We start from the raw sequence: 14141 nt of genomic DNA, 5'->3' as shown, positions 1-14141 counted from the left end.
GTTACTGATATTGGGAGAATTCTGAGCCACTAAGTCCAGAATATAATCAGTTGTAAATCAGCTTGCCAATAATGAGATATTGTTGGGTTTGGATTTTGCCTGTCCTGTCTCCTACAGGTGGCACTGTTATCAGCTGTGTAGAAGCAAGTCTGGCGTTCTTTCTGTAAGCGTCTGTCATTCTGTGATATGAAAAATTGCTAGTGTATTTTTCTGTGCATCTGACCTACAAATTAATGTTCAGCATTGAATCAGCAAAAATGAGCAGACCGATTGTGTGATGTATCTGAATGTGGATAATGAGGTAGCGTGACTAGTCTGACAATGGTTTCAAAGTATAGTATGTCAAAATACCCTGACTAGATCATGTTAAAGGCTAACCACTCACAAAGGGGTGACTGTTTTACAGTGAGGCAATACTGTTCATATTGTTTCTTTTAAATTCCTTCCTCGATACCTTCAGTATATTGTAACTTTATTCTTCACATTGGACTTTGTACATTGTTTTATCTTCTTTGAAATGACACATCAATATAGGTGATTATTACTGTGAGGGAGTGACTTGATGGATTGTGAGCAACTCCTGCAGTTTCACCTGATGATGTGGAAAGCAGTGATTTATAGCTGCGTGACCCATCATTCTTTGACTATGTGTTCGGGTGAAGCTTACACTGTGGCGTCCTTTGTTTAAAATTTAAAATGAAATCTTTTGATTTTTTTTTAACTATCAAATCATTCACATGCAAGCTATAATATGCAAAATAGCTTATCTAAATTCATAGAACTGTTCCAGTACAGCCCATTGTGCATGCATCAGTCCTGATACCTAATGCCAATTTCCTGCATTTTCCCCATATACTTGCACACTACTTATACCCAAATCATCAGCCGATCCCTCAATCCTGACCCCTGGGGAACTCCACAACAAACCTTCCTCCAAGCTGAAACTAATGCATTGACTATGACAGTTTCCTCTCACTCAGCCAGTTTTATATCCATGTTCTTACCGACTCTATTCTTGCCATGAGCTATAACTTTCTTCACAAGTCTGTTGTGAGGCAATGTCTTCAAGTTCACGTACGCCACATTAACAGCATAACCCTCATGTACCCATGTTGTTACCTCTTCAAAAACCTCCAGCCAGTTGCTAAAATGTGATTTCTCCTTCAGAACTCTCCCTCATTCTGAATTCTCCTACTGACTCTATGCTACTACCATATGATTATTAATAATAATATAATTGAAGTAAATGTTGTAATTGACTTCAGCATTTTGCTAAAAAGTAAATATTGTGATAAATACATGTGCCATTTAAATATGAGGCAGAGATTTAAGATAATTGGCTAAAGGATGGGGGTAAGTGAAGTGCCAGATAGGCCATACCTGGAGGAGTATGGACAGTTTTAGTCTCCTTACTGGCACTGGAGGGATGCAGAGGAGGTTCACTTAGTTAATTCCAGAGTTGAGAGGGTTAGTTTATGAGGAGGAGTCGAGTAGACTGGGACAATACTCATTACAGCATATAAAATTATGAAACAAATAGGTAAGATAGAAGCAGGGAGATTGTTTCCTCTGGCAGGTCAAACTAGAATGAGGGAGCATAGCCTTTAAAATAAGGGGGAGCAGATTTAGGACTGAGTTGAGGAAGAACTTCTTCACCCAAGAGGTTGTAAATCTGTGGAATTCCCTGCCCAGTGAAGCAGTCGAGGCTACCTCGTTGAATGTTTTTAACAAACAGATTTTCAAAGAATAAAGAAATTAAGGGTTATGATGGGCGGGTGTGTAAGTAAAGCTGAGTCCATGAAAAGATCAGCCATGATCTTAACGAATGGCAGAATAGGCATGAGGGGCCCGGTGGCCTACTCCTATTTCTTACGTTCTTCTGTTTCCAAAAGGTAATTCAGTCATCACTTTCACAAGAGAATTCGATGTATTCCTTGAACAGGAAGACCTTGCAGTATCCTGTGGAAAAAGCAGGGAAGTTGCTAATTGATTAGCTTTCAAAGAACTGGCACAATAATAATCAGCCGAATGGGCTCTTACTCTGCTCACAAAATCACTCTCTGAATGGGCTCCCATTTTCTCTTTCCCCTGAATTTGCCGAATCTTTCTTGGGTTTATTCCCGTGATACTGACTGCCCTCAGCAGCCCTGTCGTTAGCCAATGCCTGACAAATCAACTTGATTTCTTTGAGGAGGTAGGATGCAAGTCAGACAAAGGCAAGTCAGTAAATAGCATCTATTTGGGTTTCCAAAAGGTCTTTGACAAGATGCTGCCACAGAAGGCTGCAAAATAAAAAGCCCATGTGTTAGGGACAATGTACTGGCATGGATAAAAGATTGGCTGACTGGTAGAGAGCAGAGGTAATCAGGTCTTTTTCAGAATGGCAGCCGGTGGCTAGTGGAATTTGGCATGGCTCAGTGTTATGCATGCAACTATTCATGTTATATGTTAACAATCTTGACAAAGGCACTGAGGGCATTGTAGCAAATGTGGCAGATGTCCCTCCACTTACCTTTTGTGTCAGGTAGAATTGAGGATGTGGGGAGGCTGCAGAAGGACATGGACAGGCCAGGACAGTGGGCAAAGAAATGGCAGATGGAATACAATATGGGAAAGAATGAAATTATGCACATTGATAGGAAGAAAAGAGGCATGCACTATTTTCTAAAAGGAGAATGGCTTTGGAAACCTGAAGTACAAAGAGACTTAGGAGTCTGGAGTTCAGGATTCTCTTAAGGTTAACATGCAGGTTTAGTTACTGATTTGGAAGGCAAATGCAATGTTAACATTATGAGGATGTAAAAAGCTCTGGTCAGACTGCATTTGAAATATTGTGAGCAGTTTTGGATCCTGTATCCAAGGAAAGATGTGCAAGTGTTGGACGGGCTCTAGAGGAAGTTTACAAGAATGATCCCAGGAATGAAGGACTTGTCATATGAGGAGCGGTTGAAGATTCCAAGTCTGTACTCGATGGAGTTTAGAAGGATGATGAAATATCTGATTGAAACTTACAGAACACAGAGGCCTGGATGGAGTGGACTTGGAGAAGGAGTTTCCACTAGTACCCAAGTGCAGAGCCTCAGAGTGAAGGGACAACCCTGTAGAACTGAGATGAGGATTTATTTCAGCCAGAGGGTGGTGAATCTGTGGAACTCTGCTGCAGAATGCTGCGGAGTCCAAGCCATTGCGTGTACTGAAGACAGAGCTAGGTTCCTGATGAATAAGGCACTCAAGGATTATGGGGAAAAGGCAGGAGAATGGAGTTGAGAAACATATCAGCCATGATCGAATGGCACAACAGAATCGTTGGACCGAATAGTGTACGTCTGCACCAATGTCTGATGAGTTTAATATGTGATCACAGTTATTTGATGCTAAAGGTTACCACTGTAGGGAGTCACCTCATGGTCACTTGACAGCATTTAGAAGATAGCAAGTTTTTCCTCTGGGGATATTGAAGCTAATTGAATTGCCACCTACTGTTTGAGCTGAGACCTGCCAATTAAGAGATTGGTTGATCAACTGAGTGGGAATTAAATCTAGTTTTGTTCATGTTTTCGTCGAGTAGAGCAACAACAAATGGTATGGGATCAATCGTCCCTGGAAAGGCATTTTGTCCAGATCAATTACCAGTGACAATTTGCAGGTGTATCATTTAAGAGGCTGGCAGGATATAAAGGCTATATGTACAGTGTATGTGCAGACACGATGAGAATAAGAAAATGTTAATATTGAGAACATTTGTGTGCACATTTGTATTGACTCAATGTATTTACTTTTTTAGAAGATTGTATACTCCTTACACTTGTCTTTCATTGTATTTAAAGATCAAAGTACAGTGCAGGAATAGGCCCTTGGCTCACCAAGACGGTTCTGACAGACAATGTCTTTCTAAACTTAAAAACGTTTCACTTTTGCACAGTCTATCCCTCTATTCCCTGCCTATTCATATATCTGTTAAGATGCTATTAAACGTTGCTATAGTATTGCCTACACCACCACTTCAGGCGTTTACTACTGTCTGGGCGATAGAGGGGGTAGGTGAAGAAAGACTTGCCTCTTAAGTGTCCTTTAAACTTACTCCTATGTCCATTACTATTCTATCCGTGCCTGTCATAATTTTGTAATTATGACCAGATTTTGTATTTAAACTTTGCCTCTCACCCTTCAACACTCAAGAAAAACTAAGTTTGTCCAATGTCTCCTCAAAGCTAGCATCCTCCAAACCAAGCAACACCCTGGTAATCATTCGTGTAACCTTTCCAAAGCCTCCACATTGTTCTGGTAGTGTGATAATCAGAACTGTATACAATATTCCAAATGTGGCCGAGCTAAAGTTCTGTACAGCTGCTTTCCATCTTTTACCTTTTAAATTATTGATATTTTTTCAAAAGCACGAGCTGATTTCATAGTTGTTATAAATGCCATAAAATTTGGTTCAGGTCTCTGCACTATCCAGTCATTAGATTCACACAAGGTACTGGTTCTTATTTGGACTTAAAAGAAGTTATTTTTGTTTTGGGAATGTTTTGCTCCATGTGCAGTCCCATCAGAACTGAAGATGAGTTGTTGCAACCTCATTGGGGTCAATTAACACGAGATGAACTGAGAATCAAACCTAAAACCTTGCTGGTCTGAGTTTGCTAATTAAACCATTGGGCACATAAACGGAAATTGCTGGAAAAACTCAGCAGGTCTGGCAGTACTGTGCAGAGAAAACAGAGTTAATGTTTCTGAAGAAGGGTTTTGGGACCTGAAACCTGCTCTCTCTCCATAGAAGCTGCCAGACCTGCTGAGTTTCTCCAGCAATTTCTGTTTTATGTTTCTGGTTCCAGCATCTGCAGTTCTTTGGTTTTCTTTTAAACTATTGGGAAGATGGGTTAAATGTTCCTGGCAATGTATATGGTTTTCAGAAGATGGTACTGTGATTCTAATGAGTGTGTGTCTCCATAGACCATTCAGATGCTGGAGAGGCTACCACAAGGACATCTTTGGCAGCGACATGTAATGATAGTTACCTAGGAGCAGTTGCAGAGGAAAGGAAACGCACATCAAGGGAACTGCGAGATTTATGGAGAAAGGCCATTCTTCAACAGATACTTCTTCTGAGAATGGAAAAAGAAAACCAGAAACTACAAGGTTGGTGGGACTTTGATTATACTTTCTGTTATCTTAGAATCTATAGCCATACATAATTTCTATATATGAAACCAAGAAAGCTCCTCACAGGTTAAGATGAAATGTGAAGTTCAGTATACTATTTTATTGGTTGGCTGAAATAGTTTCAATAATTCTCAAGAAGACAGAGCAGGTGACTGAGCTGTCAGTGGGGGAGCACTTTGGGCCAGTGACCATAATTCTATTCGTTTTAAAATAGTGATGGAAAAGGATAGACCAGATCTAAAAGTTGAAGTTCTAAATTGGAGAAAGGCCAATTTTGATGGTATTAGGCAAGACCTTTCGAAAGCTGATTGGAGGCAGATGTTCATAGGTAAAGGGACGGCTGGAAAATGGGAAGCCTTCAGAAATGAGAAAACAAGAATCCAGAGAAAGTATATTCCTGTCAGGGTGAAAGGGAAGGCTGGATGACTAACGAAATTGAGGGTTTGGTTAAGAAAAAGAAGGAAGCATATGTCAGGTATAGACAGGATAGATCGAGTGAATCCTTAGAAGAGTATAAAGGCAGTAGGAGTATACTTAAGAGGGAAATCAGGAGGGCAAAAAGGGAACATGAGATAGCTTTGGCAAATAGAATTAAGGAGAATCCAAAGGGTTTTTACAAATATATTAAGGTCAAAAGGGTAACTGGGAGAGAATAAGATCCCTCAAAGATCAGCAAGGCAGCCTTTGTGTGGAGTCGCAGAAAATGGGGAGATACTAAATGAATATTTTGCATCAGTATTTACTGTGGAAAAGGATATGGAAGATATAGACTGTAGGGAAATAGATGGTGACATCTTACAAAATGTCTAGGTTAGAGACTAGGAAGTTCTGGATGTCTTGAAACAGTAAAAGGTGGATAAATCCCCAGGACCTGATCAGGTATACCCGAGAACTCTGTGGGAAGCTAGAGAAGTGATTGCTGGGCCTTTTGTTGAGATATTTGTATCATCGATAGTCACAGGTGAGGCGCCAAAAGCCTGGAGGTTGGCAAATGTGGTGCCACTGTTTAAGAAGGGTGGTAAGGACAAGCCAGGGAACTATAGACCGGTGAGCCTGACATCGGTGGTGGGCAAGTTGTTGGAGGGAATCCTGAGGGACAGGATGTACATGTATTTGGAAAGGTAAGCGCTGATTAGGGATAGTCAACATGGCTTTGTGCATGGGAAATCATGTCTCACAAACTTAATTGAATTTTTTGAAGGAGTTACAAAGAAGATGGTGAGGGCAGAGCAGTAGATGTGATCTATATGGACTTCAGTAAGGCGTTCAACAAGGTTCCCCATGGGAGACTGATTAGCAAGGTTAGATCTCATGGATTACAGGGAGAGCTAGCCATTTGGATACAGAACTGGCTCAAAGGTAGAAGACAGAGGGTGGTGGTGGAGGGTTGTTTTTCAGATTGGAGGCCTGTGACCAGTGGAGTGCCACAAGGATCAGTGCTGGGTCCTCTACTGTTTGTCATTTACGTAAATGATTTGGATGCGAGCATAAGAGGTACAGTTGGTAAGTTTGCAGAAGACACCAAAATTGGAGGTGTAGTGGACAGAGAAGAGGGTTACCTTAAATTACAACAGGATCTGGACCAGATGGGCCAATGGGCTGAGAAGTGGCAGATGGCGTTTAATTCAGATAAATGCCAGGTGCTGCATTTTGGGAAAGCAAATCTTAGCAGGACTTATACGCTTAATGGTAAGGTCCTACAGAGTGTTGCTGAACAAAGAGACCTTGGAATGTAGGTTCATAGCTCCTTGAAAGTGAAGTCGCAGGTGGATAGGATAGTGAAGAAGGCATTTGATATGCTTTCCTTTATTGGTCAGAGTGCAGGAGTTGGGAGGTCATGTTGCGGCTGTACAGGACATTAGTTAGGGCACTGTTTGGAATATTGTGTGCACTTCTGGTCTCCTTCCTATGGGAAAGATGTTGTGAAACTTGAAAGGGTTCAGAAAAGATTTACAAGGATGTTGCCAGGGTTGAGCTATGGGGAGCGGCTGAACAGGCTGGCGCTGTTTTCCCTGGAGCGTCGGAGGCTGAGGGGTAACCTTATAGAGGTTTACAAAATTATGAGAGGCATGGATAGGGTACGTGGGCAAAATCTTTTCCCTGGGGTCGGGGAGTCCAGAACTCGAGGGCATAGGTTGAGGGTGAGGGGAAAGATATAAAAGAGATCTAAGGGGCAACTTTTTCACGCAGTGTGGTATGTTTGTGGAATGAGCTGCCAGAGGAAGTGGTGGAGGCTGGTACAATTGCAATATTTAAGAGGCATTTGGATGCGTATATGAATAGGAAGGGTTTGGAGGGATATGGGCCGGGTGCTGGCAGGTGGGACTAGATCGGGTTAGGATATCTGGTCGGCATGAACAGGTTGGACCAAAGGGTCTGTTTCCATGCTGTACATCTCTATGACTACTGTCTTCAAAACACTTTTACTTTACTGTAGCATGTGTACAGTTCTGAGAACACGCCTTTACTTTAGCTTCTATCCGGGCGAACTCTCCTCATGTTTCAGACCACGAGAGTGTAAGTCATTTCCTTCAATATGGGGTTTTAGCCCGTTACAGTTAATATTTGAGGGACTTCATCTTACATTGTGTATTCTACTAGTCTAAGATGCAGCTGTTTCCTTCACTTGTTCAAGTGATGGTTTGGTATCTTTTAGGGGTATTTTAAGCCTGGTAGTTCACAAATCCAGGTATGTGGAGGAACACTCTCGCTCCAGGCATGGTGGGCTATAGGGCTGTAATAGGGAGTAAAGAAGTAATCCTCATTACATAGCAAGGGAGACCATCTTAAAGCAGATTTGTAACTCTTTTAAGTTTGTATCTATCCTTTTAAGCTCCAGTATTGGCTTGGGCCATGAACACCAGACTGTGGGCGGCACGGTGGCAAGTGGGCGGCACGGTGGCACAGTGGTTAGCACTGCTGCCTCACAGTGCCAGAGACCCGGGTTCAATTCCCACCTCAGGCGACTGACTGTGTGGAGTTTGCACGTTCTCCCCGTGTCTGCGTGGCTTTCCTCCGGGTGCTCCGGTTTCCTCCCACAGTCCAAAGATGTGCGGGTCAGGTGAATTGGCCATGCTAAATTGCTCGTAGTGTTAGGTAAGGGGTAAATGTAGGGGTATGGGTGGGTTGCGCTTCGGTGGGTCAGTGTGGACTTGTTGGGCCGAAGGGCCTGTTTCCACACTGTAATGTGATCTAATCTAATCTAATTTCTAGTTACTGGAAAAATGACAGTATGATGCAACTTTTCCTTTTATTTTGTTGTTTGAGTTTAAGTGTGAAAAAATCTTTTTCCCTTTTGCACAGCTATCAATCTTTCAATGTGATAATTGGTGCCCTCGCTTCCCCACTGTGCAGTAGAGATTATTGGTGAGATGTGATTAGGGAAATTACTGAGTGTGAGGGGGATTATACTGTATCAAAGATGGTCTCCAGCCAATATCTACATTTTAAAACTTGATATTTGGGTGTAGCATGTGTTGACTAGTTCCCATGTGCTCATGGCTTTACTAAATCTGGACTTGATTTCTCATGGTTATGATAATTGAGTATTCTCTAAACCTTCAGCATGAGAGTTGGAGCCAAATCAATTTTGTTTAAGGCATGAAGTTTGAAGAACATATTTAATCAAGAACAGATCTCTACTACTAACCCTGATAAAAATTAAGGATAAAATCAATGCAAAACACAAAGCTGATGGTAAAATAGGTCTTGTTTGAGCATGATCTGAATTTCTGCACCAGGAGTGGAAACAAGAAAGGTGCTATATGACCAGGCCAATAAAATACATGATGCAATGTTAATACTTGGGCTGGAATCTTCCCAGGCCCTGAAAGGCATGGTCTGTCATGAGAAGTTCAGGAAAATTGAGAGATGTCAAGCTAGGCCTTTCCTAATGTCGGGAACAACGAGTTGCATTTTCCAATTAAGTTCAAAACATTGAGACAAGCCTCTTGCTAGTGAATGTTATGAGGCCTACTAACAAGGATTATTGCTCACTCTCACCCTTATTACTTTCTAATTTCACCTCAATAATTTGCTGATTCCCATTCTCTCATTTACTGGATAGAAACATCACACCAAGAATGTCCAATATGCAAGTCAGAGCAAGTACCTAACAATTTGAGTTTTCTTTTATTTGCTATTCTTCCATCTATCTTGGACACCTAGCGTCAATTTTTGGGTACTGTCCATGGACAGTGGCTGCACGCGCTCTGTGTCCATGATGTAGTATGTGTCAGCCTCTCTGCACTGTCATGGCACATCTCTGATCCACTCGGCCTGCAACTTGAACTGCTGAATGATGTCACTCTTTCACAGGCCCCGCAGGCACAATGGAAGGCCTTGCACACCTTCAAGTGGTATTTGTATAAGTCTTGAATCTGCAGAGCGCAGCCTGAAATCACTTTCAATGATATCACCATGCATGTGAACTGTAATGTACAAGGCTATGGAATGCAAATCCTGGTCACACAATATTGATCACTTCATTGGTCCTAGCAAAATAGATAGACAGTCCGATGGAGCACAACACTCTCGGCTAATGCAAGGCCTTTTAGGTACGTAGGAGCATGGAACTGATTTTTCCCCTCCATCTGAACTGGAACTGTTATAAAAGATTTCGCCATGTGTAGTGCTGTCCTTTTGCAGGTGATTTGGGGATGAGAGGAAAAGGGATCAGTGCTCTTGCACTCTGCTGTTATCTGCCACGTAACTGGTGACGCATTAATCAGTCAGGTCCACTATGAAAGTGTCAGGATGAGTCATTATGTTACCCTCCTTGCTGGAGTGCTCCCCGTCCCACTGCATGGAGGAGGAAGTCTAGCCTTCATTGTAAGAGATGTGTATACTGACTGCTAAGGACATGCTATGATTCATTTGCTCCTCTCACCGATTTGTTGCAAGGCTGTCCGACACTGCTGAAATATGATAAGAAACAGCCCATAATATTTGTGTACATGAAGGGCCCCTAAACCCAAGTTTACACTGTCACATAAGTAGGATGTAGAAGTAAAGTCCTGCCTTTATTGTCAACAGAGGAACCTTGATTGTCTGAAGGACACGGGCAGGGGGTATTTTGTTCGCTTCATCAGATGCCAGATAGCATAGTTTAGCCAAGCATCAGGATGTTGTGATCTTGACGGATAATCCGAAATTCGGATAATTGAGTTTCCTTTGTGTATTCATCCCAACTGTCAGGAATTGGTTTACAGTGTCAAAATATTCAATTCATGAGGAGAAATGTTGATTAGAAATGTGCCTACTTTTGCAGAAGTAAAACACAAGTTATTTTAAATCCCAGGATGCATCAAAAATGTGGTGACCAGCTTCCCATCTGTTTTGGGCAGTGACCCAACACCTGTCCCCCAAGACTGAGGGTGGCAGCATTGTGTTTGTGGCAAGCTAGGTGGAAGGAGTGATGTTCAGAGGCTTCATAAATCACAGCTGGAATTGGGCTTGGTTCTGACAACTCATAAAGTGCTTTCACTGTGGAACCACCGAGAGATCATATTCCCCACTGCCCTTCAGCAGGATGGAAAACTACTGGGTGATCTTTTGATGTGTACATAAAGGAGGGCTCTCTGGGTTTTGGTAACTGACCTTTATTTTGGTCAGTGCATTGAGTATAGGAGTTGGGAAGTCATGTTGCAGCTTATACAGGACATTGGTCAAACAGCTTTTGGAATACTGCATGCAATTCTGGTCTCCCTGCTGTAAGAAAGAAGTTGTGTAACTTGAAAGGGTCCAGAAAAGATTTAGAAGGATGTTGCCGGGGAGTGAAGATTTGAGCTATAGGGAGAGGCTGAATGGACTAGGGCTGTTTTTCCTGCAGCATCGGATGCTGAGGGGTGACTTTGTTTTTGAGGTTTATGTAATGATGAGGGGCACAGAGGGTGAATGGCCAAGGTCTTTTTCCCAGGTGAAAGCTAACATTTTCATAACTGAAGTAGTGTGGATTTCATTTATGTAATAGCTGTGGGTAGGGGGGAGGTTGTGGAGTGCTGGGGAGAAAGATGTTGACCGTGATTGAAATGTGAGATAGTGGAGCCAGAACAGGAACTAAGGGACAATGTTTTCATGCGGAGGGTGGTGCGTGTATGGAATGAGCTGCCAGAAGAAAAGCTGGAGACTGGTACAATTACAACATTTTAAAAAACATCTGGATGGGTGTAGGAATAGGAAGGATTTAGAGGGATATGGACTAAATGCTGGCAAATGGGGCTAGACTTATTTAGGATATCTGGTCGGCGTGGACGAGTTGAGCATAAGGGTCTCTTTCCATGCTGTATAAGTCGGTGACTCTGACTCTATCTTATGAGCAGTTCGCACCACAACCCCCTTATGTGTACAGCTAGTGGTTTGTGCCAAGTTAGTCAGCATTCATGAGGTGATGGTTGTTGTGGAAGCAGTATAATTGGGAACAGATTCAGGAAATTCAGCCAGAATTTCAAATTGCTTTTTCTGTTTTCTGGCCCTGCAGAAAGGTTCAGGCTCATGGACATTGGGAGCAGCCAGGATCAGCTTTTGTGATTACTTCTGTTGGGTAGAAAGAAATGTTTTTAGGTTCAGAGTCATACAGCATGGAAACAGACCCTTCTGTACAACTAGTCCATGGTGATCATGTTCCCAAACCAAATTAGTCCCCACTTGCCTGTGTTTAGCCCGTATCCCTCCAAATCTTTCCTATTCAGTCTTTATCCAAATGTTGTAACTGTACCTGCATTCACCACTTCCTCTGACAGTTCATTCCACACACACAAACCACTCCAGTTGAAAAAAATAGTTGCTTCTTGTGCCCTTTGCAAAACTTTACTTTGTCACCTTAAAAAGATGACCCCTTGTCTTGAATTCCCCCACCCTAGGGAAAAGACACTTGAAGTTCACCTTATCCATGCCGCTTATGATTTCATAAACCTCTATAAGGTCAGCTCTCCACCTCCTATGCGCGAGTGAAAGAAGTCCCAGCCTATTCAAACTACTTTTACAACTCAAACTTTCCATTTCCAGCAACATTTCCATAAATCTTTTCTGAATCCTCTCCAATTTAATAGTATCCTTCCTATAGCAGGGCTACCAGAACTGCACGCAGTACTCCAGAAGAGGTCTCACCAACAACCTGTTCAACCTCAACATGCCATCCCAACTCCTGTACTCAAAGGGCTGAGCAATGAAGACAAGTGTGCTCGATGACACCTTAACCAGCCTATCTACCTATGACACAAATTTCAACAAATCATGGATCTGAACACCTTGGTGTCTCTCTACTACAACACTCTCCAGTGCCCTATCATCAATTGTTTAAGTCCTGCACATGTTTGTTTTACAACAATGCAATACCTCACTGTTACCCAAATTAAACTCCATCTGCCACTGTTCAGCCATTGACCCAGTTGATCAAAATCTTTTTGTAATCTTCTTCACTTTCCATTGTACCACCCATTTTGGTGTCAGCCACAAATGTACGAGTCATGCCTCCTAATCCTCCTCCAAATCATTTATACAAATGATAAACAAAATTGTATTCATGCTGTTTGAATGTTGATTTGTATGAAGTGTTAGGATGTTAAGCATAGCTTTGGGTGAAAGGAAAGAGAAGAAAATAAAAGCAAACTTAGGAAACATGAGGGTTGAGAGTTACTATTGATATTCAGTTTAATACTTTAAGGTGGTTGTGTGAAATGACTGGTGCTTCTCTTTAAAAAATGACAGGAAATAAGTACCTTCATAATGTGATGACAGATATAAGACCATAAGACATAGGAGCAGAAATTAGGCCATTCGGCTCATTGAGTCTGCTCTGCCTTCAATCATGGCTGATAGGTTTTTCAACCCCATTTTCCCACCTTCTCCCAGTAATCTTTGATCCCTTTGGCCATCAAGAATTTGTCTATCTATATTTTAAGTACACTCAATGACCTGGCCTCTATAGCGTTCTGTGGCAATGCACCACTCTCTAGCTGAAGAGGTTTCTCCTTCGCTCTTCCATGGGGTCTAAGGCTGTGCCCTCGGGTCCTTATCTCTCCTACCATTGGAAACATCTTCTCAACATCCACTCTGTCCAGGCCATTCACTATTCTGAGAGTTTCAATCAAATCCCCTTTCATCCTTCTTCTAAACTCCATTGAGTATAGTCCCAGAATCCTCAAACATTCCTCATATGTTAAGCCTTTCATTCCTGGGATCATTCTCATAAAACTCCTCTGGATCCGCTGAGATATAGAGTCACAGATGTACAGCATAGAAACCAACCCTTTGGTCCAATCCGTCCATGCCGACCAGATATCCCAACCCAATCTAGTCCCACCTGCCAGTGCCTGGCCCATATCGCTCTAAACCCCTCCTATTCATATACCCATCCAAATCCCTCTTAAATGTTGCAATTGTACCAGCCTCCACCACATCCTCTGGCAGCTCATTCCATACACGTACCACCCTCTGTGTGAAAAAGTTGCCCCTTAGGTCTCTTTTATAACTTTCCCCTCTCACCCTAAACCTATGCCCTCTAGTTCTGGACTCCCCAAACCCAGGGAAAAGACTATGCCTATTTACCCTATCCAGGCCCCTCATAATTTTGTAAACCTCTATAAGGTCACCCCTCAGCCTCCGACACTCCAGGGAAAACAGCCCCAGCTTGTTCAGCCTCTCCCTATAGCTCAAATCCTCCAGCCCTGGCAACATCCTTGGAAATCTTTTCTGAACCCTTTCAAGTTTCACAACATCTTTCCAATAGGAAGGAGACCAGAATTGCACGCAATATTCCAACAGAGGCCTAACCAATGTCCTGTACAGCTGCAACATGACCTCCCAACCCCTGTAACTCAATACTCTGACCAATAAAAGAAAGCATACCAAACGCCGCCTTCACTATCCTATCTACCTGCAACTCCACTTTCAAGGAGCTATGAACCTGCACTCCAAGGTCTCTTTGTTCAGCAACACTCCCTAGGACCTTTAACATTAAGTGTATAAGTCCTGCTGAG

The 14141-nt window shown here is 42.5% G+C and overlaps 1 protein-coding gene across 4 annotated transcripts in view; it reads left to right on the top strand.

Moving 5' to 3' along the window:
- Window positions 1-14141, top strand: part of tbc1d1 (TBC1 (tre-2/USP6, BUB2, cdc16) domain family, member 1) — a 287433-nt gene that overhangs the window by 209380 nt on the left and 63912 nt on the right. For all 4 annotated transcript variants that reach the window (XM_060824990.1, XM_060824980.1, XM_060824998.1 and 1 more), the window contains exon 12: window positions 4954-5139. In XM_060824990.1, the coding sequence (XP_060680973.1) occupies window positions 4954-5139 (186 nt within the window). The remainder of the gene's footprint in view (window positions 1-4953; window positions 5140-14141) is intronic.

This window comes from Hemiscyllium ocellatum, chromosome 1 (genome assembly GCF_020745735.1).
Source record: "Hemiscyllium ocellatum isolate sHemOce1 chromosome 1, sHemOce1.pat.X.cur, whole genome shotgun sequence".
Taxonomy (NCBI): Eukaryota; Metazoa; Chordata; class Chondrichthyes; order Orectolobiformes; family Hemiscylliidae; genus Hemiscyllium; species Hemiscyllium ocellatum.
Note: the sequence above shows the minus strand (reverse complement) of the source record. Positions and strands in the feature narration are given on the sequence as shown.